Raw genomic sequence first — 25453 nt, 5'->3', positions numbered from 1 at the left:
GTAGCCAATTCAAAAGCTGGGAATGTACGTGACCTCAGACCTCTGGGAACTATTTTTTGCTTAAAATAATTCTCGAGACTAGTCAAATCCCAATTGACTCGAGTCTGTTTCTGCAATAGTCTTTTTAGTTTTAGGAGGTCATCATCCCAATTGGCTTTTGATCCAGAGTTTGTGGATGACGTAGTAAAAATACCTTCCAAGTCTTCAACCTTACGGCTGGCCGATAATTCTGACAGTAGTTTGAAACCTGACATAGCGCACATCAGTTAGGGCGCACATCAGTTAGGAAAAATGGAAGGAAAAGCAGTATTGTAGGTTTAAGAGAATGTATATATGGGTGAATAAGGGTACACCCAAATCGTAAGAGGAAGTCTGTGCAAACGATACAGAACTGAGAGTACACTCAGATAAATCTGACAGAGATAAGTAGGAGTAGTATCATGCACAGGACAATAAGAGAGTCACAAATAGTTAAAGAACCAACTAGAAAAACTATGTATTTGATGACATACAACAGGTAAGGTACCCATAGACGGTCCGTTCCCGGACCGTCCGTTTTGTACTATGCGATGCGCGCTCCTGCGCATCACATAGTACGGTACAAAAAGTATGTGCTGCACATACTTTTTGTACTAGCTAAACATCGTATCGGATCGCATTGCATGCACTAGGCATGCGATCCGATACGATGCATGCTAATTAAGACCCAAACGGATCCGTTTAACGGACCGTGTATGGGCACCTTCATACCGTTGGAGGTGCCTCCAGGAATCAAGTACTAGTATACTTAAGGAGAAGAGAAATGGTAGTCCACAGAGAGTGGGCAGCCATTCGCAGACAAGGATTCCTTTTTGGAGGCACACTTTTAATTTGTTAGGGATGGTGTACAATGAATAAGTTAAAACTTAACTTTTAATTCCATTTAGTCTAAAATAGTGATAACTATTAATTCATATAAAGCAAAATTAGCCATAAAGAGTTAAATAGTAATTTAAATATTTTGCATATTTTCTTGTGAGCAAGAAATGGCCACTGATAGATGTTCATGTAATGGTATCCAAAACAGTGGCAGTTGGTGGTGTTATTTTAAATAGACATATAGCATAAATTATGCAAATATGATTTTTAAAAAAAAACTATGATAGGATAGCTGATGACAAATCCAGAGTATGTGACTTATCTGTATGTATTTGAAAGTATATTTTTAGTTAAATTTGAGAATATACTACAGAGAGTCACATATAGTATGCCCCTAAATGGTAGTTAGCCGTATGTTATAAGAAACATCTTAGTATGGTAACTAGAGCAGGTATCCTTTAAAAAGATGGAAAAGGCAAGGGAAAAAAAGGGGGGGGGGGAGGTAGTACAGTGAGTTAGAGTCTACTCTTTCTGTTGCCCGCCTTCTTCAAAAAAATGAGTGGAAGGGGGGTGAGAGAAGAGTTAGATACACTGATAGAAAAATGGCCAGTGAGAAGAGGTAAGTGGTGTTAGGTCAGCCCTGATACTGAAGCATTGCAGGGTTGAAATTCGCCACCAGAAAGTCTCTCTCTACACGGAAAGTAGAGATGGAGAAGAGGGGGGGGGGCGCGGGGGAGGCAAAGGTAATATTTCTGACACAGGCTGATGGATCAGCAAGTATAAATGTTTATACTATTAATGTCTGGTAGCAGATTTATAAAAGTGTGTGCTCAGAGTGAAGATATTGAATTCAGTCTATTGTAGCCTATTAACATGGCAATTGGTTGAAAAATCTTCACATGCAACTGAGCAAAAGGACACAGACAAAAAAAAAATTTTTTGTATAAAATGATACATAGGTATTCATGTATCAATAATATATCAATGGTGTTCAGCAACCTTTTAACCTTTAATGTGTGGCTGTAATAAGGTTGTGACTAAATGTTGATAAATCAACAATTAAAGATGTTGATACCGTTACTTTCTAGCAGTAAATTTTATAACAAAGTGTGTCCTTGGTAGAGGTGTTAAATTAAGTCTGTTATTGGTCATTAGTATGACAAGTTTGACTGTAGGAAAAAACAACCTATGTCGCCACTGCACAGAAATCCTCTGCAAGGAAAAACAAATGCATGTATGTGCTCACAGCGTGGGCACCAACAATGGTTTAGTGACAACAATCAATCTGACAATTCCCAACACGAATGTATAACATGAACTGGATCAATAGTCACAGATAGCCACAGAAGCACAGTAGCACAGTAGATTAATTGCCAATCAGCGGTGATAACCAACAAATTTATTTAGAGATGCACCAAAATTATATCTGCTGCTGAAAGTGACATTAATGTATGTAGAAAAATAGTATATATGTTACCTTGTACCCAGAGGAAGAAGGTGGGGAAAGGAGCGGAGCAGAAGGCAGTACTGGGTGCCGGGATCAGTCACCAAGGTCCCGTCTTCAAGGAGCGGATGGGAGATATAGGTGATGAGGCCGGCGTGCTGCTGGAGAAATGTAGCTAGGAGAAAGGTGCAGGGACGAGCGCTGTGAGCTCTCAGCCAGCCAATCAGAGAACGGCCAGTCATTTGACAGGTATTTTAAAATCTAATACCCGCCACTGCGCGTCCCGTCCCGACTCCCGCAGCGCTGCTGATATCTATGATCATCACCGCCCGGCCAGGTCAGCACACCCCGGCGCCGCCAGCTTAGCACTCAGGGACCCGCTGCCTGCCCCACTGCTCCCCTGATAAGAGCACCGTCGCCCCCTGACCCTCACCGCCCGCCCCCGACATGTGATAAATTGCAAGCGATTTATCACATGTCAAATTTGGCTCAAATGCCAAATTGTGTGTGAGCCTCCCGGGCGGCTCACAGGAGCATTGGGTCCGACTTGTCCTAAGGACAAGTCAGCCTAATGTATGGGGGCCTTTACAGCTAGAATCAAATCTTCTACACCAGGGACAGAATTATCCAATTCCTCCCCCTGATACCAGGGCATTTCTGCCCCGCACTCTCCCTCCTCCTCTGAATCATCCAAAACAGGAGGAGAAGAAACAGAGGGTGACATTTAATAGGATGAGAGATTCAGAAATTGAGAGATTTCGTAAGAAATCTCCAGTTTTTTTAACCCCTTCCCAACATTTGACGTACATTTACGTCATGGTCGGGATGTACTTCCCGACACATGGCATAAATGTACGTCATGACTTGTAACTGTAACCGCATTTAGAGACGCGGTGACAGAGGGACGATGTCTGCTGTCCCTGACAGCAGACATCTTCCCTCATTGCCCAGGGGGGGCAGCGATGCCCCCGCCCATCGGCGATCGCTGTGATTGGCTGTTGAACAGCCAATTACAGCGTTTTCTGTGTACCGGCGAATAACGTTCGCCGGTGACACAGGGATCGTTGGTGATTGGTGCTGTTAAGTACAGCACCAATCACCACCGGGTGTAAGGGTGACACTGGTGTCACCCCACCTCACCCCACCTGCCCCCAAAAGGCTGTGATTGGTCCGTCGGAACGACGGACCAATCACAGCCATTACACCACATAGAAAATACCAGAGACAGCTCTGCAGCCGCCATTCCGGTCAGGAACAGCGTGCAGAGCGGTCTCCGTGCCCATCTGTGCCCTATACTTACCTGATCAGCGTTGGTGGCATCCGTGCCAGCTCCTGTGACTTCCTGGTGCTTGTGTTGCTGCTGCTGCAGCAGCAGCAGCGTCATTGTGTCAGAAATTGTGTGATATCATTTTGTATCTGCTGCCCCCCTTTTGTGCTGATCAGTATAAACTAACTGATCAGCACCTTTTTTGGGGTGCAGGTTTTTTTTTTTTATATATACCCTGTCAGGTTGCACCCACAGGTGTGCCTGCTGGCCCTCACTGCTAATCAGTTGCATCACTGATCAGCAGTTGTTTTTTTTTTGGGGGGGTGTTGTGGGCGTTTTTTTTAATTTTTTTTTTTACACCCACTGTGATTTTGTGGGTGTCCTGTGGCCGCAGAGCGCTGATCAGTGACGTACATCACTGATCAGCATTTTTGGCACAGGGTTGATCTATTTTTTTTTTTTTTTTTTATCAAATTACTGTTGCCTTTGACTCATCAGCATTTTTTTTTTATTTTATTTTTTTGGACGGTGCTGTGGAGTCTTTTTTTTTTTAATTTTTTACACCCACGGTGCTTTTGTGGGTGTCCTGTGCCCGCTGAGCGCTGATCAGTGACGTACATCACTGATCAGCATCTGTGCTCAATTTTTGGCGCAGGAGTTTTTTTTTTTCTTTTAACTTACACGTGTTAAAGCACTACATACACACTACATACCCCCTGTGTTGAAATAAAGTTTGTACCCCCCCCCCCTACACTATACACGTGTTGAAACACTACACTTAAAAATAATAAAAATGTCCCAATCATCGCAAAGACTGTTTTCAGCGGAGGAGGCATATGCCCTTCTTGCCTCTGACACTGACACAGCCAGTGAAGTAAGCAATGAATTGGCATTTGTCTTAAGCTCCTCTTCCTCCTCTAGTGATGAGGGACCCCCTCAAAGACAACCCCGTAGAGCAGCTGAGACCCCCCCCCCAATGATTGATCTCGTATGGACCCCACCACCAGACAATTTTCTAGCCCCAGGTTCCTGAGTTTTTGGCCAACCCAGGAATCCAATTTGATAGTACAGGCCTCAAAGAAATTGACTTTCAAAGTCTTTTTCTCTGATGATTTTATAAATTTAAATGGTGGACCAAAGTAATTTATATGCCCAGCAGTTTATTGCCCAAAACCCCACGTCATCATTTGCTAGGTGGACCCCTGTAGATGCAGTAGTGATGATGACGTTTTGGGGTCTGGTGTTACATATGGGCATAGTAAAAAAGCCAGAAATTAGGCAATATTAGAGTACAGATGTTCTGTACAGCACCCCACTTCATCGTATGGCCATGAACCGGACTCGTTTTGAGACGATCCTTAAATTTTTGCATTACAACGATAATGCACAGTGCCCACCCAGAGATGATCCCACCTTTGACCGGCTATTTAAAGTAGGCCGGTCATTGATCATTTCAGCGCCAAATTTGCTGAGATGTACATCCCCCAAAAATTCATTTGTGTAGACGAGTCACTTATACATTTTAAAGGAAGGGTTAAATTCCGCCAGTACCTTCCCAATAAGAGGGCAAGGTATGGCATAAAAATGTATAAGCTGTGCAAAAGTACCTCAGGGTACACCCACAGGTTTAGGGTATATGAAGGGTAGGACACAAGAATTGAACCGCCAGAATGCCCCCCCTTCCTCGTAGGTGTTAGTGGAAAGATTGTCTGGGATTTAGTGCACCCCTTCCTGGATAAGGGTTATCACCTCTATGTGGATAACTTTTACACCAGCATCCCCCTGTTTAAGGCCCTTGGTTCAAGAGGTACAGCAGCTTGCGGTACTGTGCGCAAGAACCAAAGAGGCCTCCCAAAAACGCACATTGCCCAAGTACTGAGAAGGGGTGAAAGCAGGGCACAATCCACCGAAAATATGTTGTTGGTCAAATATAAGGACAAGAGGGATGTCCTTATACTGACAACAATTCACGGAGACAGTACCACCTCCGTCCCTGTACGAGGTACCAGTACCCACACCTCAAAACCTATTTGTATCCTTGATTACAATAAGTACATGGGCGGAGTGGATCTTTCAGATCAGGTACTGAAGCCGTACAGTGCCCTGCGGAAAACAAAAATATGGTATAAGAAGCTGGCCGTGTATATCATCCAGATGGCACTGTATAACGCTTACGTACTATTCCGTTCTACCAGCCAGACGGGGACATTTATGCACTTTCAAGAGGAAGTCATAAAGGGCCTAATATTTGGGAACCAGCAGGCAGAGGTCCCCAGTACTTCTAGTACTGGCCCCCGTATTGTATCAGGGCAGCATTTTCCTAACGAAATCCCCTCCACTGGAAAAAAGGGCAGGACACAAAAAAGGTGCAAAGTTTGCTATAAAAAGGGAATACGAAAGCAAACTATTTTCCACTGTGAAACTTGCCCCGACAAACCCGGCCTATGTATGAAGGAGTGCTTTAAAATATACCACACATCTATGGATTATTAGGTTCATCATTTCACCGTGCTTCGGGGGTCTTGCTAATGCGACATAGCACCCACCATTCATTCCACCAGAATCTGTGCTGCAAAATCCAAATATCACTCCTTCCCTTATGAGTCCTGCCATTTTTTGGTCACATATGAGGCATTTCCGTACTCGGGAGAAATTGGGGCACAGATTTTGGGGTGCTTTGTCTCCTTCATTCCTTGTGAAAATGAAAAATTGAGCCAGAACTGCATTTTTGTGTAAAAAAATGTAATTTTTCATTTTCACAGCCCAGTTGTACCAAAATTGGTGAAACCCCTGGGGGTTTGAAATGTACACTATACCCCTAGATGAATTCCCTGAGGGGTGTAGTTTGCAAAATGGGGTCACTTGTGGGGGGGGTTCCTAACTTTTAGCATCTTATGGTGCCTAGAAACCTACATGGTGCCTAAAAAATAATCTCATAAAAAGGAGGCTCCAAAATCAAGTAGGTGCTCCTTCTATTATGAAGCCTGTGGTTTGGTCAACGTGCACACGAGGGCCACATATAGGATATTTATTAAAACAAAAGAATTGGGGGAATCAATTTTTAGTCACATTTCTCTAGTAAAATCTAATGTGTTCCTTAGAAAAATTTATTAAAATTGAAAATCTGCAAAAAAAAATGAAATTTTCAAATTTCACCTACACTTTGTTTAAATTCCTGTGAAACACCTAAAGTGTTAACAAACTTCCAAAATGCTGTTTTGAATACTGTGAGGGGTGCAGTTTTTGAAATGGCATCATTTATGGGGGTGTCTCACATACAAGTCCCTCAAAGTCACATCAGAACTGAACTGGTCCCAAAAAAAATAAGTGTTAAATTTTCTTGAAAATTTGAGAATTTGCTATTCATATTTTAAGCCTCCTAGTGTCCAAAAAAATTAAAAGGAGGTTGAAATAATGATGGAAACATAAAGTAGACATATGGTCTATGTTAGTTATTAACTATTTTGAGTGGTATGATTATTTGTCTCACAAGCAGAAAATTTAACATTTTGCAAATTGCTAAATTTTCAATTTTTTTACGACATTTTGGTATTTTTCACAAAAAAACACAGACTGTATCGACCCAAATTTACCACTAACTTGAAGTACAATGTGTCACGAGAAAACAATCTCAAAATCACTGGGATAAGTAAAAGCAAAAAAAAGTTATCCCCACTTAAGTGAGACATGTCAGATTTGAAAAAAAGGGCTCTGTCAGGAAGGCAAAAACAGGCTGTGTCGGTAAGGGGTTAAAGCAGCAATCATTTACACGGCAAAATCAAACAGGTTTGGAAGTGTAAATGATTGCCGCTTTAAAAAAAACTTGAGATTTCTTACCAAATCTCTCACTTTCTAATTCTCACCCAATATGTCTAGATGTAACTTCAGGATCCTTAGCAAACTTAAAGCCTAAACTATGTCTTGCACTACCTGCAGAAAAGCTGGACGCCTTTGAGTTAAGGGATATGATCCAGAAGATTGCTGAGAGGATGATGATGGTCTAGGAGACTTTACCATCTCATCCCTCTGACTATTTAACACCTGTACCAAAGCAGTGACTGACCTGCCCAGGGCCGCAGCCCACGCTGGTTCTGGCTGTTCCACTCTCTGAGCCAGTGGACAGCAGCACATACAGGGCAAATATCCCCTTGAGTCATCTGTTCAGGGGTTAATTACAAATCACAAACTCTGCGTGTACTCAATGTGGTAAGGGCTCCCTCCCCCACAGCAGCAGAATGCCTTTCTGTCATGTTTAAACACACAGTGCAAAATGTCAGGCATATAGTACACAGTCAATATATGCCAGCACTTATCTGTCTGCAGCTTTCAGACCCTTTCTGGTCAGCGGGGATGGCGATGCCCAGGAGAAATCCAATACTCTGCAGGATTCCCTTCAGCTCCGCAGTCAGCGTTCCAAAGGCGCTAAAAAACTGAGTAAAAGGAAGAGACCTTTCGTCCCTGCGGGGTCTGTTGCTCACTGGCGCCAACTACCTCCTGCAGCCACTCCTATTATGCAGATTCTCCTCTCCCTAGTGCCTCCCCTCAAGCTGGGATCACTTGGACCCGCCCGCAGGCTCCTTTGACAAGCTTTCTCCGCAGAGATTCAGCTTGGAAACCCTGCAGAAAACGGCGGCCACCATCACGGGGCACCCAACCCCCCGCGGCGAGCCGGTTCAGGGATACCCCAGGGCCTACCTAACTAAGTGTAAAATTAATAAAACACACACCTAGCTACCTTCTTCTGGCTGCTATCGCAGCCCAGCAAAGCACCCACTCCGGTGGGCACCTAACAAACTTGGGATTCTGGGAAGCAGAAGGGAGGATCCTACCTCTCAAAGCTTTTAGCATAGGTGCCTGGCTCCTTCGGACCCTCCTACATCCCAATGTGAAGCTGTGTCACCAGGATAATTGAAAGAGAAATATATAAAGAAATAACTACACACAGCTAGCACCCCCCCAAACCACATGACCACACACCACCAGAGCCCTCCCTCTCCCCATAACCGCACAACACCAGCGTCCCCCTCTCCCCACAACCATGGAATGCCCTTCCACATACAATAAGACTCTACTAGCCTCCAAACGTTCCCTGAAAACTCACCTTCAGGCAAGCCTATAATATTTGGGTACTGCACACATAACCCTCTGAGGCACTTATGTATTATGTAGCTTCCCTTCTGGAGCTGCAACTTGGTGGGACTGCTATGCTATAACTGGCACCTGTCCTTGTGTTTCTCTCCTATGTCCCTATAGATTGTAAGCTTGCAGCAGGGCTCTCCTACCTCCATCTCTGTCTGTTATCCAGTTTGTATTATCACAATCTACAATTGTCAAGCGCAACAAATCTGCTGCGCTATATAAGATGCTGTGGCGCAATCTGCCGCGCTATATAAGAAAATGAAAATATATAATACTGCTAGCACCCCCCTCTCCACATGGCCACATGCCACCAGCGTCCCCTCTCACTGTCACACACTGCCAGCGTCCCCCTCTCACTGTCACTCACACCCCACCAGCATCTCCCTCTCATGGTCTTACACAGAGGCGTAGCTAGGGTGGTTCTGGTGGAGCTTAAGCTCCAGGCGCCGGTTGTTTGTAAGGCGCATCAGTGGTGCAATTTAGTTGAGCACTGTGTAAATCGCGCTATGTGGATGTCAGGCAGCGGCGCGCGAACCTGTGCACAGAGCCGGCCCAGCACTGGCTGCTGAAAACTTACACCTCAGCCAGGGGAGCCCGACCGCAGCAGCAGCGGAAGCCGCATACACCCACGAAGAGGGGTGTGCAGGCGGCAGCGGATGGTATGTATCCCCATACACGGAGCCGCTGGAGCTATGAGCCAGTACTGTAAGTCCTTGGAGAGGGGTGTGAGGGTGGCAGCGGCTGCCCTGACCCCCTTATGCACAGAGGATGGCAGCGGCTGGCCTGACCCCTCTCAGCTGAAGCCAGGAGCCCGCAGCAGCAGCTGCGGCAGTCAGTGACATACACGCTGAGGGGGGAGGCTGGCCTGTCTCTTCTTGCCCTGCAGCCAGCACGGATCACCTCACGATCATCTAGCAGTTCTTCACATGGTACTTTGCCTGCTTGCAGGGGGAAGTTCTCTCTTCCTCTGCCACAGGTAACCACAACAAGTAAAGACAATGCAGGTGTGGTGTGGGAGGATCCGTAATAAATGTGACAGTAGGCATCTGTGTTTATGTGCATGCATATTTTTAAGTGATAGAGGGGAAAGGAGAGTGTGTTTTTAAATGTGCGCGTATTTGGTGAAAAAAAACGTGCGCGTGTGTGTGCATATTCTAACTTGTGACTTAAAATTAATAGGAAACTCATTTGATAGAATGTGAAAAATGTTGCAGAAGTGAGTGGGTAATTTGAATTGGGGGTACTATTGTGGGAACACATGCCTATCTAGCAAGGACCTGTCCCTTTTTGGTTTATGACAGTCCCGTGCGCACTGTCCCTATTCTCTTGTTGGCATCCTTTGCTTAAATTTTCATGCTGATATTTGTGTGTTTATATAAATATATATGGGGGGGGCGCCGTGACATGGGGGGGGGGCGCCGTGACATGAGCTTGCTCCGGGTGCCCTGGCTGCACCCTACGCCTCTGGTCTTACACATCAGCGCCCCCATCACCCACAATGTCCCTCACCCCCAGTAACTGCAAAATAACACAACACTTACACTACACTACATCACAGGTAAGTGAACAAGAAACAATAACCAGATACTTGTACTACTCTCATGCCCCTTTCCCACTGCAGCTAAAAAACGGTAAATTGATGATTTTCAGCGCAATTTACTGTTTAAAGGCTGCAGTGGGAAAGTGCCAGAGTTGAAATACCGTTTAAAGCTAAATGGTATTTCAACATGTTAAAATAACGTTTAAGAGGCAGTGGGAATGCCTCTTAAACTTTATTTAGCCTCCAGGCAGTCCCAGTGCCTGATGAGACCTAGTAGTTCTCACTTGTGTAATGAGTTCACGTGCATAATAAAGAGCAGCTCATTACATATGTGCATATGTAATGAGCGGCTCATTATTATGCACATGCACTCACTACATATGCGCAAAGTGAGAACTACTAGTTCTCATCAGGCACTGGGACTGCCTGTACCCTGCATGGACCCCCGCTGCCTCCCCACTGCCCTGCATCCCCGTGCAGGTAAGTACAAGGGGAGGGGAGGTGGCGGCACAGGGCAGGTATGGGGGGTTAGGCACTCTTTGCACTTGGGGGTGGGGGGGGGGGGGATTAGGCACTCTACATTTTACTGCAATGGGAATGGTACTTAATAGGTATTTAAAACGGTAATCTGCTGCAGTGGGAATGCTAATACCATTTTAAATACCATTTAAGATTACCAGTACTTTAAACTGGTCTGCAGTGGGAAAGCAGCATCAGTGTTATACTCCATTATTATCACATTATAGGACCACTTCTATAAATAAAATAAATCTTTGGGCAGAAATACCTGTTGTAATCACAAAGCTGCACACTCACCTTACTGCTCCACTACACCCTCTCCCTGCCTCACCTTTATAGGAGGCAGGTGTCACTCATCAGCTTATTAATCCTTCCCTCCCTACAGCCCCAGCCGGGGGACTTTGACTTATTAACCCTTCCCTCCCCACAGCCCCAGCCAGGGGACGGTGGATTATTAACCCTTCCGTCCCCAAAGCCAGGGGACATCTGCTTATTAACCCTTCCCTCCCCACAGCCCCAGCTGGAGGACGTCGGCTTATTAACCCTTCCCTCCCCTCAGCTCTGAGCCGCTCAGCGATGATATGTAATTGATATAATATGTAAGATTAAGCTGCTCAAATATCAGCACGGATTTGTGATGACTTCCATAAACCATCGATGGTATAGGAACTTCCATCGTTGAACATGTTGGACAATGTGCAATCACTAATGTATGGTGGTGCCAATATCATACAATTCTTCCCCTGCTAGAGATCAGCTAATCATTGGGGAATATCTGTAGGGTACAACTGGGTACACACCTACAGATTATCTGTCCAATCTGGCAATGAATGGGGGCATATACCAATCAGCCACTCGCTCCCAAACGCCGGAAATAGACAACAACCCATTGTTATGATAAATGGATTTCCTTTTGGAGTGCCCAGGCTTTAAGGACAAATGTTCCATTCTCTTATGCTCCCATACATTGGCAGATGTCTGTTCCCACCAGACAGGTTGGCCAGCTATATCTTAAGGTGCGTACACAGCCACAAGGGGCCCACACACAGTGCATCGCATCACAGCGATGAGCGAGCCCACGTAGTCCATATTGCAAGGCTACATAGTATAAGTGGGCAGGGATTTCTGTATTAGATTGCATGTACCCTGTAATAGACTACTGCATAACTCAGAACATGGGGTGGGGGGTGGGGTATAGCGCACCAACAGTGGGGATTCCGACAATCATTAGTCCGACGCCATGACTTAAGACAGTGGGGTGAGCAAAACAAAGCATCTTGCAGGCTCACTATTTTATTGTCAGTCTATGGGGTCGCGTACCTCCCAACTGTCCTGCTTACCGTGGGAAGGTCCCGGTTTTCGGGGACGTTCCCGCATCCTGCCATTGTCCCGCGTGGGGGGGGGGGGCAGTTGGGAGTCCCCCCCAGCCTGAAAAGAATAGATGCTGTGCGCATGCGCACAACTTCTTTTCAGCGCCGCAGAGCAGCGGAAAACAGGGGCGCGGCCTTAGGACGTGTCATCCAGTGAGGTCATGCCCCCTTTTCAAAGGCAACGCCCCATTTCAGGAGCCCGCGCAGGAGTCCCGACCTCCACCGGGGAGAAGTTGGGAGGTATGGGGTTTTGGACCCCCATGAGGGAGAATAGCCCTTGCCAGTCACAACCCCGACTGTCGGGGTGTTAACAGTCGGGATTCTGCTGGCGCGCTTGTGCAGGGGAGGTACAGCTGGCGCACTTGTGTGGGGGAGGTACAGCTGACATGCTTGTGCAGGGGAGGTACAGCTGGCGTGCTTGTGCGGGGGAGGTACAGCTGGCGCGCTTGTGTAGGGGGGAGGGTTACAGCTGGTGCGCTGCTTCGGGAGAGTCCATGCACAGGTCCCAATTAATGTATGATTGCCATCACCTATGCGGAGCAGGGAGCACAGCTTTGTGTCCCTCCTGGAGAGTGTGACGTTGGGAGGTATGTATGCCATCATGCGGTAGGTGGCACATCCTCCTCCGGGCACATGCTGCAGGGCGCCACCTAGCTTCTACTATCCATGGTTACATGCCTCTGAGGCACCATTCCAAGCACTGAGGCACTTGTCTGCAGCTTTAATATAATTATCCAGCCGCGCTCGTCATCATCCCACTAGCAGCAGCGTCACCCTCCCACAGGGAAACTACACCTCCCAGAATGCACTGCGGCAGCCGGCAGCTGCTTCCGGTGCGGTTACCCAGGTAACGGGCAGTGTACACACGCGGCGCTGTTGTGATCAGGGCAGGAGGTCAGATACAGGTGCAGTATATATGTGCTGCTCATATACTGTGTGTCTTCCTTATATACTGCTCTATATATATCTGTAATATATACCAGGGTTGCCTACCTGACCATCTCCTTCAGGGGGGAAATGCTCTGTTCCTGGACTTCCCTGGTAATGTATTCCCAGGTGACGGCAATCATACATTACCAGGGAAGTCCAGGACAGAGCATTTTCTCCCTGAAGGAGAGGGTCAGGTAGGCAACCCTGATATATACTATATATCCTTATACTGCTGTATATATCCCTATTATATACTATATATTCTTATACTACTGTATATATCCCTGTTATATACTATATATCCTTATACTGCTGTATATATCCCCATTATATACTATATATCATACTGCAGTATAAATCGCTATTATATACCGTATATCCTTATACTGCTGTGTATATCCCTATTATATACTATATATATATAAATATATACTTAATATATATATATATATATATACTCATACTGCTGTGTGTGTGTGTGTGTGTGTGTATATATATATATATATATATATATATATATATATATATATATATATATGTATATATACACCTCCCAACATGACCCTCTCCAGGAGGGACACATTGCTCTGCTTCTGGACTTCCCTTTTCATTTATGATTGCCATTACCTGTGTTTAGGCACCAATGTTATTAATTAACCTGTTCATAACAGGTGATAGCAATCATAAATGAAGAGTCAAGTCCAGAAACAGAGCAATGTGTCCCTCCTGGAGAGGGTCATGTTGGGAGGTATGTATAATAATATACCCTGTCAGGTAAGCGCTCTATTTAAAGCTTTTATCATGCATTGTATACTTGTTTCAACTTGCATGTCATGTCCTGAAGAAAATGGCTATATGTCATTGAAACGTTGACTGCACTGACATGGTTATGTCGACTTTTGCTACATAAAAATCTTTTTCATTTGAAAAATTCCTCGGAGTGACGCCAGTTTTTTCCATACTATTGTCCATCTGTGGATGGCACCCGGGGTACCTTACCATCGCTATTAAGGAGTGCCGGCTCGCACAGCCTTGTATACACCAGGATCACCACGGTGATTCAACCGGAGCAAGGCACCCATTTTTCGCATTATTGCGCACAGACCCGACTTGAAGAGCCAGTGGTTCTCAGCATGGAGAGTTCTTCTCAACCCTCGGCAGGCTGCCGCACCATGCCAGCCACGGGTTTGCTACACAGTTTTCAACGCATCGCAGGCAGAGCAGATACTGTTTGATGACACTGACGAGGATTTGACTCCGGACACATCACTGGAGGACATTATGAATCAGTTGAATCAACTCAAAAAGAGGGAGGTTGATTACCTCTTACATGGATCGTCTCTTTCAAAATATTACCGGCAGCACATGATCCCGCGGGGATTCCGAATTAGAAATATCCCCACTATAGGCAGGTTTAACCCGGATTTTTTTAGTAATAGAGGAATCAAAGAGGGAGCTGGTATCAGTAAAAGAGAAAATTGACAAATTGGAGGCACTTCACCAGGTCCCGGTGATACAAACCACGAATCCCGATTGGCAACGCAATCTAACCACTAAGGTGGAGAATTATAGAAAAGAACTACTGAAGTTCAAGGCCAGTAAGTTCACCACGGTGACTCGGGACTACGATGACAATAAAGTATATAGGTGGCTCATGGGGGGTGAACCAGCACCACAAAATTATAACAAGCCGTGCCCCTACGGATACCACCGCAGAAGAGAAAACCGGGCAAGGGACACGGTGACCTCCAATTCGAACAGTGACTTTCGGGTACAAGAGTCCGATGACACCTCCCGTAGGACGGATGTCCCTTTAGAGCAACCTACTACAACAAGCCAAAAAAGTCGGCCACCCGCAGGAGCGGCCAAAATCAGAGGGCAAAGAGAACTCAAGGCCCTGCTGAGGAGCTAATTTACAACCTGTCCTCGCACATTCTGAAACCAGCTGAGATCTCTGTCCTCAAAAAAGGCTTATCAATTATTCCTACAAATTCCCACAATAAGTTGCAGTGGCAGATCGATCGCCACAGATTTGATCGCCACCTCTGTTTGAAAGAACACTACCAAGGTTCTAAATCCACAGTATCAACTGATCCAGTTCAAAAATTCATCCAGTCCAGAAGCAACTCCAAATTTGATCCGACATCTTCCAACACCTCCATCCCGACTTTTTCGCGTCTGGTAGATGCTTCTGTAACCAAATACAATTCCGCCATTAAAAACACGCATTACAACCTAACGCGGGAGGAACGAGATGCCCTCAATGATTTGGCGGGTTACCGTCATATAATTATCCAGTCAGCAGACAAAGGGGGAGCGATAGTTGTTCAAGATTTGAGCGACTATAAAGCTGAAATCGAACATCAACTCAGCGACACACAAGTTTATGACCGACTAGATGCGGATCCTACTAACATTTACAAGAGAGAACTGGACGCCTTGCTACTTGAAGCCACCCAGAACCAACTCATCCATAAAGATCTTTGCAAAGCCCTCACACAGCAGTCTCCGGTCATTCCCATCATTTACACAGTACCAAAATTACATAAAAATCCCACCAAGCCACCGGGGCGCCCGATTATTTCGGCAAACAATTCATTATTTCAGCCTGTTTCAAAATTTCTGGATACCCTGCTCCAACCATATGTTCAACAGCAGCCCACTTACATTAAGGACACCACCGACTTTTTACTCCGACTACAAGAGATTTCACACGTTCCAGACAACACGGTGCTGGTAACACTGGACGTGTGTAGTTTGTATACTGCCATCCCGCAGACAGCAGGAGTGGCAGCGGTGGCAGAATTCCTTTGCACCAATAACATCAGTGATTTGGATCATAGTTTATTTGTGAGGCTATTGACATTAACTTTAGAACACAATTATTTTCTATTCAATGGTGCCATGTACCAGCAAAAAACGGGGTGCGCTATGGGGAGCCCGGTGGCGCCGAGTTTCGCGAACATTTTTATGTTCGCGGAAGAGAATAACAAGTTCTTAAGGGTGAACCATATTTCTAAACATCTGTTGATGTACTGTCGTTTCATCGATGATTTATTCTGCTTGTGGACAGGGCCAACAGCTGTTCTGGAAGAGCATATTCAGGCCATTAACAACAGTAACAGCCCCATAAAGTACACGTATAGCATCCAACGGGAATCGATTGAGTATCTGGATGTGCGGGTCTCTCTGCACAATGGACAGCTACAAACCACGGTCTATTCAAAACCCACCGACCGTAACACTCTGTTGTTGGGGTCCAGCCACCACCCCAACCCTCTGAAAAAAGGCCTCCCTAAATCCCAACTAATGCGAGTAGCCAGGATATCCAGCACGCATGAGGCAGCTGTGGATAGTACCAATACAGTAGTGGATAAATTTGCACATAGAGGGTACAACCTCAAACAACTGCGCAACCTTCAAAAGGAAGTTTTGGCCATTCCACGGGAGGAGCTGCTAAAACCTAAAACCCGTCACCAACAGGACGTGTTACCATGGAAACAGCAGTTCTCAATGTCCAGCCCTGTTGTGTAAAGGGCAACAACAGCTTTGTGGCCCATCGTTAATACCGATGCATCGTTGCCAGGATTACAAAATATAAGACCAATGGCTTGTTATACATGAGGCCGCAACATTAAGGACAGAGTGGTCCACACGGACATAACAGGTTTTGACATACCCCAGCCTCCATCCAATTTTCTAACCAGACCCCCAGGATGCTACAGGTGTCTTAGCTGCACGACCTGCAAAAATATGGTGGTGTGCAAGGCATTCAACCATCCAATTAATCACACCAGCATCTCCATTAAACATGTGCTAACCTGTCTAATGACCCACGTCATATATCTCCTATATTGCCCCTGCCGTTTGCACTACGTGGGCAAGACCATCCGCACTATTCGTGAGAGGATGGCCTTGCCCCGCTCTGCTATTGGAAATGCTATCAAAACCAAATCTGCAGATCAGCCAGTGGCCAGGCATTTCCTGGAGGCTGGCCATTCCATCGGAGATTTAAAATTCATTCTGATTGATCACGTCCCCCCACTGCGTAGAGGGGGTGATCGTGATGGGGCACTCCTCAAATTGGAGTCTAGATGGATATTTAGGCTACAGACCAGCAAACCGTTGGGACTTAATGAGAGGTTCAATTGGAGTGTGTTATATTGAACATTCATTTGTCACGCTGTTGTCACATATGTGCCTTGTTTATGTCATATTGCGGTGCTAACAACACGAGGTTGGCACCTAATTATCACTTATTCATTCAATACATGTTTTTTACGTATAGCTCTGCTGAGATCTGCTGGATGACGTCCGGCGGCTGGGGACGTTAGCTTGGTGTGTTTCCCGGACAACGGGAGCCGGAAGCAGACGTCAGCACACCGGAACACCCCGTGTTGGGGGAGGGACGGCATGCACCCGGCCGCCGGGCGGACCCTGTCAGGTAAGCGCTCTATTTAAAGCTTGTATCATGCATTGTATACTTGTTTCATCTTGCATGTCATGTCCTGAAGAAAATGGCTATATGTCATTGAAACGTCGACTGCACTGACATGCTTATGTCGACTTTTGCTACATAAAAATCTTTTTCATTTGAAAAATTCCTCGGAGTGACGCCAGTTTTTTCCATACTATTGTCCATCTGTGGATGGCACCCGGGATATATATATATATATATATATATATATATCAGGATGAAGATAGTGCCGAATAAAGCACTGAAACGTTGACACGTCGACATGTCCTGTCGTCTTTTTTGATTTATGAAAGAACCGAGTGCTGCACCTCTCTACCCTACATTGTGCTTATCTTAAGCTGTGGGAGCAGCGGTGGAAGTTATCTACAAACATTGGGAGTGCCGATCCTGCACTATCTATCTATCTATCTATCTATCTATCTATATATATATATATATATATATATATATATATATATATATATATACTGCTGTATATATCCTTATACCACTGTATATATCGCTATTATATACTATATATCCTTATATCGCTGTATATATCTCTATTATATACTATATATACTTATAGTGCTGTATATATCTCTATTATATATTATAGTTCTCTATCGTCCATCCTGGTTGCACAGCTCAACCATGGGATGTAGTTGGGAGTCCGTCCCCCTGTAGTCTGTGAATAGATGCTGTGCGCATGCGCACAGCATCTATTCTTGCAGGCAGAGGGGCTGGGGGCTGGCCAGCAGCTCACAGAGCTGCTGGGCATGCCCCCACCGCGGCGAAAACGGGGCGTGGCCTCGCGGTTGCGCCGTGAGTATAGGCCAAGCCCCCTTTCCGGCAGGCCACATCCCCCAAAATTCGCTGCGCGCCTTCAGCGCGCACACCGTCCCGGCGCGCCAATCCCATATGTTGGGAGGTATGAATCTGCTCTCTGCTAGAGAGGGGTCATGGATGGCGGAACCCTGTTATGGGGCTGCCATTTAAAAAGGGATTACCAGCGCACTCCATACTGAGATGGAGGACAAACTGGTTACAAGAGATGAAAGGAGTGATTTTTTTTTTTTTATCATCTGCAAACTACAGTGTGAGATTCCTCTGGGCAGCGCCTGACATTTTTGCACTGTGATTGCTTGTAATGACAGAAAGATGTAATTCTGCTGGGGTGAAGGAGGGAAAGGCTGCCATGTTAATTGACTGCAGGTTTTGTGGGGTCAAGTTACCCAGTGAACAGATGGACCAGGGGGATTTGTGCCCTGCATGCAATGCTGTTCCCAGTGGGGCTCAGGTTCAGAGGGCAGAGCAGTCAGAGCCTGCATGGGCGGCTGCCCTAGGCAGATCAATAGCTGACCTGGTGCAGGCCCTTAACAGACAGAGGGATGATCTTTCTAGTTCACCTAGATCTGGGGTAGCCAACCCCATACCTCCCAACTTTTGTAGTTGGGAGGTCGGGACGTTTGCGCAGTGAAAAGGGGGCGTGACCTCGCGAAAAGGGGGGGCGGCCTCGCGGGATGATGCGAACTCTGGCCACGCCCCGTTTTCGCCACTGCATGCACACAGCGTCTATTCTTGGGAGGCTAGGGGGGCTCCCAACTGCCCCCCCCCACACCGGGACAATGGCGGCCCCGGGTGGGACGCTGGAACGTCCTCGAATATCGTGACGTTCCCGCGGTAAGCGGGACAGTTGGGAGTTATGCAACCCTAGTCCTCGAGAGCTACCAACAGTGCATGTTTTGCAGGTCTCCTCACAGAATCACAAGTGAGCTAATTGGCTACATCTGTGTATCTTTTAAAATGTGTCAGTGATTAATGAGTGCAGCTGTGCAGCAGCTAGGTTGTCTGGAAAATGTGAACTGTTGGTAGCTCTCGAGGGCTAGGGTTGGCTACCACTGACCTAGGTTATTGTCTACCCCTCAGTCTCATGTGAGCTCCCCTCCACCCTCTCAGGGAGATCCTGCACTTTTACAGGTTATGCAGCACACAGCACATGGTGTGCATAAAATTAGTGAGTTCATGGAACAATTTCTTAAGGTACCATCAGTTACCTCTATCAGACACCCTTTTTCTGAGCCAACTCTCCTTAATTTAGATTCAGAGGAAGAGAGTGAATGTGCTGCAGATACTGTTTGGGGACAACAGGAGGTTGTGGATACCTCTACCCCAGGTGTGGAGCATTTGATTTTGGCCGTACGCCAGGCTTTGAATTTGTCTAAAGGTGCGTACAGACTGGCATTTATTGCTGGCAATATGGTTGCTAAGCGACCATATTGCCAGCAATTGGAGTGTGCACCGGCAATAAATCGCCAGGTGCGCGCTCCCGTTTTTAGCCCCCTTATGATCGCTGGTCGCAAGAGCTTGCTCCTGCAACCAGCTGATTCCCTCGCCGGCTCCCCCAGCAGAGGTTCCCTTTCATCAGCGACCATCTCTGGTCGCTGATGAAAAGGAGACACTGAGCAATATATCTCCCCCGTGTGTACACAGCTTAAGATTGACACTGTCCAGCAAGAAGGTGTGTTTAAAAGGCAACGTAAGTCTGTGGTCACCTTTCCTACTGACAAGAGCATGTCAGATCTTCTAGGGGAGGCGTGGAAGACTCCGGATAAAAAAGTTGTTATGCCCAAGAGGTTTGATACTTTATACTAGGGTTACCAACTCATCCCTTTAATTTGGGACACACATTAATTACACAGTTTAAAACCAGGTGTAATGGAGTCTTGAAGTGTGGCAGTTTAAAACCAGGTGAAAGCCAGCCACAGAACCTGTGTAATTAATATGTGTCCCGAATTAAAGGGATGAGTTGGTAACCCTACTTTATACCCTATGCCAGAGGAGCATATAAAGTTATGGGAATGAGTGCTTTCGGTGGATGCAACTGTAGCCCTTCTGTCTAAGACCACTGCTCTTCCTGTACAGGGAGCAGCTTTTAATGATCCAATTGACAAAATTGGCCTGGGTCTCTAGCGCCATGATGGTATGGGCAGATACGTTGTGTTCTTAGCTCAGGCGTCCATTTCTGTCACAGCTAGGAGAGCCCTTTGACTCAAAGCCTGCGAGGCAGATAGGGATTCCAAGAAATCACTTGAGGCCTTAGCGTTTAAAAGTGAGATCCTTTTTTGCCCTGAATTGGAGGCCTTGATTAAGCAGGCCACAGGAGGAAATAATTCCTTTCTGCCTGGGCCATCTTCTAAGCAGGACAGTCCTCGCTTTGGTGCATTTCCGCCCTCCTTTTGTTCCTCCTTTCAGGGTGTGGGGTGTGGGGGGGGGGGGTGTCTGGTAGCGGTCAGGCAGGTAGGGGAAAGTTTCCCTCAAATAGGGGAAAGTCTTTCAGACCCATCCTGAATCTGAAATCCCTGAACAAACATTTGCGGGTGGATCATAGACGTTCAGGATGCATATCTTCACGTTCCTATAATGAAGGAACATCAATCTCTGCTTCGTTTTGCAGTGGGTTCACGGGATTGGCAGTTCCAGGCTCTCCCCTTTGGACTGGCAACAGCTCCATGAGTGTTCACCAAAGTTGATGGCTGTCATGGCAGCGTCACGCAGGTTAAAGGGAATTGTGATCATTCCTTACTTGGACGACTTCCTGTTCAAGGAAGAGTCGGAGGAGTTGCTACAGAAGCATATCTGTGTGGCGATCAGTTTCTTCCAAGATCACGGGTGGATCCTGAATTTCAGGAATTCACACCTGGTCCCGTCCCAGAGATTGCAGTTTTTAGGGGTAGTCCTGTAGTGTTCATTCTAGCACCCGCTATCTTTGAAAACCCATGTAGTTCCTCTTCCCTGCCTGGGGTGTCGCTGTCTACTGTAATGCTTCCAGCAGAGTGTGGTCTGTATATCAACACTGATATACACTGATTTAAGTTCCAGCATAGTGGGTTGGGGGATTATAGCAATTGAGGGGATGGAGGGTCCCAGAGATAGCTATTAAGGTATTGGACCCCAAGTTTTCTGTTACCAGCCCTGCTTCCAGGTACCGGCCTGCTGCCACTACCCTGCTGCCGCCACCCCCACCCTGCTGTAAGTTATTGGGAGGGAAATGCCTGCGCATTAATGGGTAGGGGGAGTGTGAAGGAAATGCCTGCCCTAGATTTGGGGGGGGGGGGGGTAATGCTTGCACAGTAATGGGGGGGGGGTTTCCCACTCAGGCCCTAAAAAATCCTTGAGTGAACACTATGGCAGTGATTGCAAAATGCTCGCAATAAAGCAGTGAGGGACCCCATTTTTTAAATTAAGCTGGTCCTGCAGGACGAGCTGCAGCAGCCAATAAAAATCACCAGCTCCGCCCCAACCAATTACCACAGGCAGCAATTTATTCTCATTCACTGCCTGAGACGTCTCACCTCTGCCCTTCCTTCCCTGTCCTGCACCATCCTGATGCAGACTCTGGACACTAAAGGTGCCCACACACTAGAACGATTTTTGGGCCGATTTTCGATAAATCGACCAATATATCGTCCGATGTTTACCGATAATCGGCCGATATCGGTCCGATGCGCGCTTCCGTGGATCTTTAGCTGAATCTTCTGATCTTACGTGCTGCACGAAAGATCAGAAGATTTAACAAAAGATCCATAGGAACGCACACGGGATCTTAAGAAAAATGTTTGGTAAAGATGTACGCTTGCCTGAAATCTTTTGTCCAGGACAGGCAAAAGATTTCAAGGCTAATTTATGTGCACATCTTACGATCGCAGATCTTTCTAGTGTGTGGGCACCTTAAGTCCCCGCAGAGCAGCCGCTCCCCTGGCTCTCCGGCTACCTGAGCCTGTACAGCAAGGTAGGTAGCGGCACCATCCGTGACACTAGGGCACAAGGGGGCACAGGTGACACTAAGACACACAACAGGGCATTGACCTGTAGGATGCAAGAGAGAGCATGTACTACACTTGCTCAAAAAACACACTAGGACACAAGTGTGTGGGTAACAGTAGAACACAATAGGGCACAGGTGACATAAAGGGACATGGGCAACACTAGAGGGCATGGGTGAGCGCAAGACGGCATGGGGAACACTAGGATGCAGAAGGCAAAGGGCGACACTAAGATGCAAGAGGGCATGCGGCAGCCCAGAGACCTGGGCTTAAAACATTAGGCAGCATTGCATTCCCTAGAAACCTATGGGAGATGCTGCTGGCGCCAGGTCATGAGGGATCGCAGCAGGAATCAGAGATTCCTGCTTTGGTCCCTCCTGATACATTTGAGTGATACTTAATATTTGAGGCTAACCCGTTTTTGGGGATATAGCTGCAAATATTATATGATAAATGGGCCCACTTTTTGTACCATTTGAGGCATTGTGCGCTCCCGTGCATTGCACGGTACAAAAAGTATGTGCAGCATGCTGTAGCGCATCGCACATGTATGAGCACCTTAGTTTTTCTGGCTTCTACAATTTCATCCTGGCTCCTAGATTTAAAAAAAATTGTCAAGCCCTGTGTTACGTCAAGGTCTGTTCTTCCATCTGGACCTAGCTCGGCTAAATTTGACAGCGTGGCTTTTGAAACCTCACTGCTTAGAAAGAAGGGATTTTCAGATGCATGGATCCAGACGAGGCTAAAGGTGCCGATAGACGGTCCGTTCCCGGATCGTCTGTTCTGTACTACGAGATGCGCGGTCCCGCGCATCTCAACGTACGGTACAAAAAGTATGTGCTGCACATACTTTTTGTACTAGCTGTTCATCGCATCGCATTGCATGCACAATGCATGCGATGCGTACTGTTTAAGTCCCGAACGGATCCGTTAAACGGACCGTGTATGGGCAACTTTAAGGCTAGGAAGCTTGTGTTTTCGGCTAATTACAATAGGGTCTGGAAGATTTATATACGATGATGTGAGAAACAGAAAGTTCACACTTCCAGATTTTAATCGGCTAGATTGTTGGACTTTCTACAGGATGGCTTTTCAGCGGGGTTGAGTCTTCAGTCTCTGAAGGTGCAACTTTCCGCATTCTCCATTTTCTTTCAAAAGATGGTGGTTCTTTTACAGGAAGTTCAATGTTTCCTTCAGGGGGTGGTGCATATCAGGCCCCCTCATTGTTAGCCAGTAGCTCCGTGGGATTTATCCCTGGTGCTTTGGTGTTGCAAAAGCCTCCCTTTTAGCCTTTTGCGCTTGGCGGATCTAAAATTAATGTCATGGAAGTTTGCTTTCCTTCTGGCTATTGCCTCAGCCAGGAGAGTTTCAGAATTGGGGCTTTGTCCTGTAAGCCTCCATTCCTAATTTTTCATGATGATAGGGCTGTGCTTCGTATGGTTCCTAAGTTTTTTACCAAAGGTGATCTCTGATTTTCATTTGAACCAGGAGATTGTGCTTCCAGTGTTTTGCCCTCCTGAGGAGACCAGAAACAGGGACAAGTTGATTCGTCTAGATGTGGTTTGAGCTCTGGGTATTTATATACAGAGTGAAATCTTTTTGCAAGACCGATTTTTTTGCTGGTTCTCTATGATGTTCATAAGAGAGGATGGCAGGCCTCTAAACAGACTATTGCTAGATGGTTGAGGTCGGTTATTGCCTTTGCCTACACCAAGGTTAGTCATCCAGTTCCTGCAAGGGTGAATGCCCATACCACGAGGTCTGTTACCTCCTCTTGGGCTGTGCGTCACAGGGCTTCAGCAGAGCAGTTGTGCAGGGCTGCCACCAATTTATATCGGTTGCATGAGTTTGCATCAGAGGACGCTTCATTTGGGCAAGCAGTTCTACGTGCTACAGAACTGAGCATACCGTCGCCAAAGTACCGGCTCTTGAACGTCCCATGGTTGAGCTGTGTCACCAGGATGGACTCCGAGAAAGGTATTCGAACAGTAAGTTCTTACAAAAATCCCTATATACTGTATATGTGTGTGTGTGTGTGTGTGTGTGTGTGTGTGTGTGTGTGTGTATATATATATATATATATATATATATATATATATATATATATATATATATGGGACATACTTACAGAAAGTCCACACTATACGGGTCCACCGATAGACTATCTCCTCTTACTCATGAATATCATCTTGCATAAAAACTACTACTTCTTGTTTAATAACGCTTTCTTCCTACAGTTATCTGGGACCGCTATGGGGTCAAATATGGCCCCAGCATATGCAAATCTTTTCATGTATAGTTATGAAAGGGTACATATCATGTCTGACCCCATTTATTCTAGGTTAATTAAGTTTTACACCAGGTATATTGATGACCTGTTTTTGGTCTGGTCTGGTAGTCAAAATCAACTAAATGAATTTATATAGCAATTGAACAAACTTCCAGGGCGCATTCGATTTACCTGTAATAGTCATCCGATAACGATGGACTTCCTTGATGTAACAGTGACTGTAACACCTGATAAATATGCTACAAAGTGTTCACAAAGAAAACTGATCAAAACACCCTTTTGGCCTACACCAGTTTTCATCCACTACCACTTAAAAAGGGCCTGCCTTTCTCACAATTAGTTCGAGTGGCACGAATCACTTCGGAGAGAGAGGATCTACAAAGGGACCTACAAAAGATGGCACACAGATTTTTAGATTGTGGCTACGACCGGAATAAAGTTAAGATGACGGTAGACAGATGCCTTGAGCTTGACAGAGAGATGTTGCTAACCACCTCTAAAACCAAAACCCTGGACAGGGTAGTATTTCCAAGCACTTACTCCACAATGTCTAGCACAATCAAGACCGCTATCTTGGAGCATTGGCACATTATTAGTTCGGACCCTATGATTGGGCCGGACTGTCAAAGATTGCCATTATTCAGCTACAAGCGTAGTTCCAACATCAAGCAGAGAGTGACATATTCGGACATCAGTCCATCTGCAAATACTAACAAATCTTGGCTCCAAAGGAGTATTGGTGCATTCAAATGCACTGGATGTGCAAATTGTCCATTCCTGAAAGTAGGCACACATTTCACCCATCCCAAAACAG

The 25453-nt window shown here is 46.1% G+C and overlaps 2 protein-coding genes across 13 annotated transcripts in view; one reads left to right on the top strand and one right to left on the bottom strand.

Moving 5' to 3' along the window:
- The window catches only part of DRC7 (dynein regulatory complex subunit 7), a 224720-nt gene that overhangs the window by 53907 nt on the left and 145360 nt on the right, over window positions 1-25453 (top strand). Inside the window, exons 1-2 of one of the 3 annotated variants that reach the window (XM_083164886.1) lie at window positions 12957-13042; window positions 17356-17511. The exons of 1 other annotated variant lie outside the window; for it this stretch is intronic. The gene's annotated coding sequence lies outside the window, so the exon portion shown is untranslated. Of the gene's footprint in view, window positions 1-12906; window positions 13043-17355; window positions 17512-25453 lie in introns of those variants that run through there. One more of the 3 variants, XM_083164887.1, reaches the window with a different exon arrangement.
- The window catches only part of LOC146045815 (uromodulin-like), a 122530-nt gene that overhangs the window by 42985 nt on the left and 54092 nt on the right, over window positions 1-25453 (bottom strand). For 3 of the 10 annotated variants that reach the window (XR_014465620.1, XM_083164888.1, XM_083164889.1), the window contains exon 1: window positions 12668-12941. The exons of 1 other annotated variant lie outside the window; for it this stretch is intronic. Coding sequence is in view for 5 of the 9 variants with exons in the window: in XM_083164888.1 (XP_083021014.1) it covers window positions 12668-12740 (73 nt within the window). In the remaining 4 variants the exon portion in view is untranslated. Of the gene's footprint in view, window positions 1-11035; window positions 11095-12667; window positions 12944-25453 lie in introns of those variants that run through there. 6 more of the 10 variants (XM_083164890.1, XM_083164896.1, XM_083164895.1 and 3 more) reach the window with 6 other exon arrangements.

The sequence above is a fragment of the Crinia signifera genome, chromosome 11 (genome assembly GCF_055691185.1).
Source record: "Crinia signifera chromosome 11, ASM5569118v1, whole genome shotgun sequence".
Lineage (NCBI taxonomy): Eukaryota > Metazoa > Chordata > Amphibia > Anura > Myobatrachidae > Crinia > Crinia signifera.
This window is presented reverse-complemented; position numbering and strand designations above follow the sequence as displayed.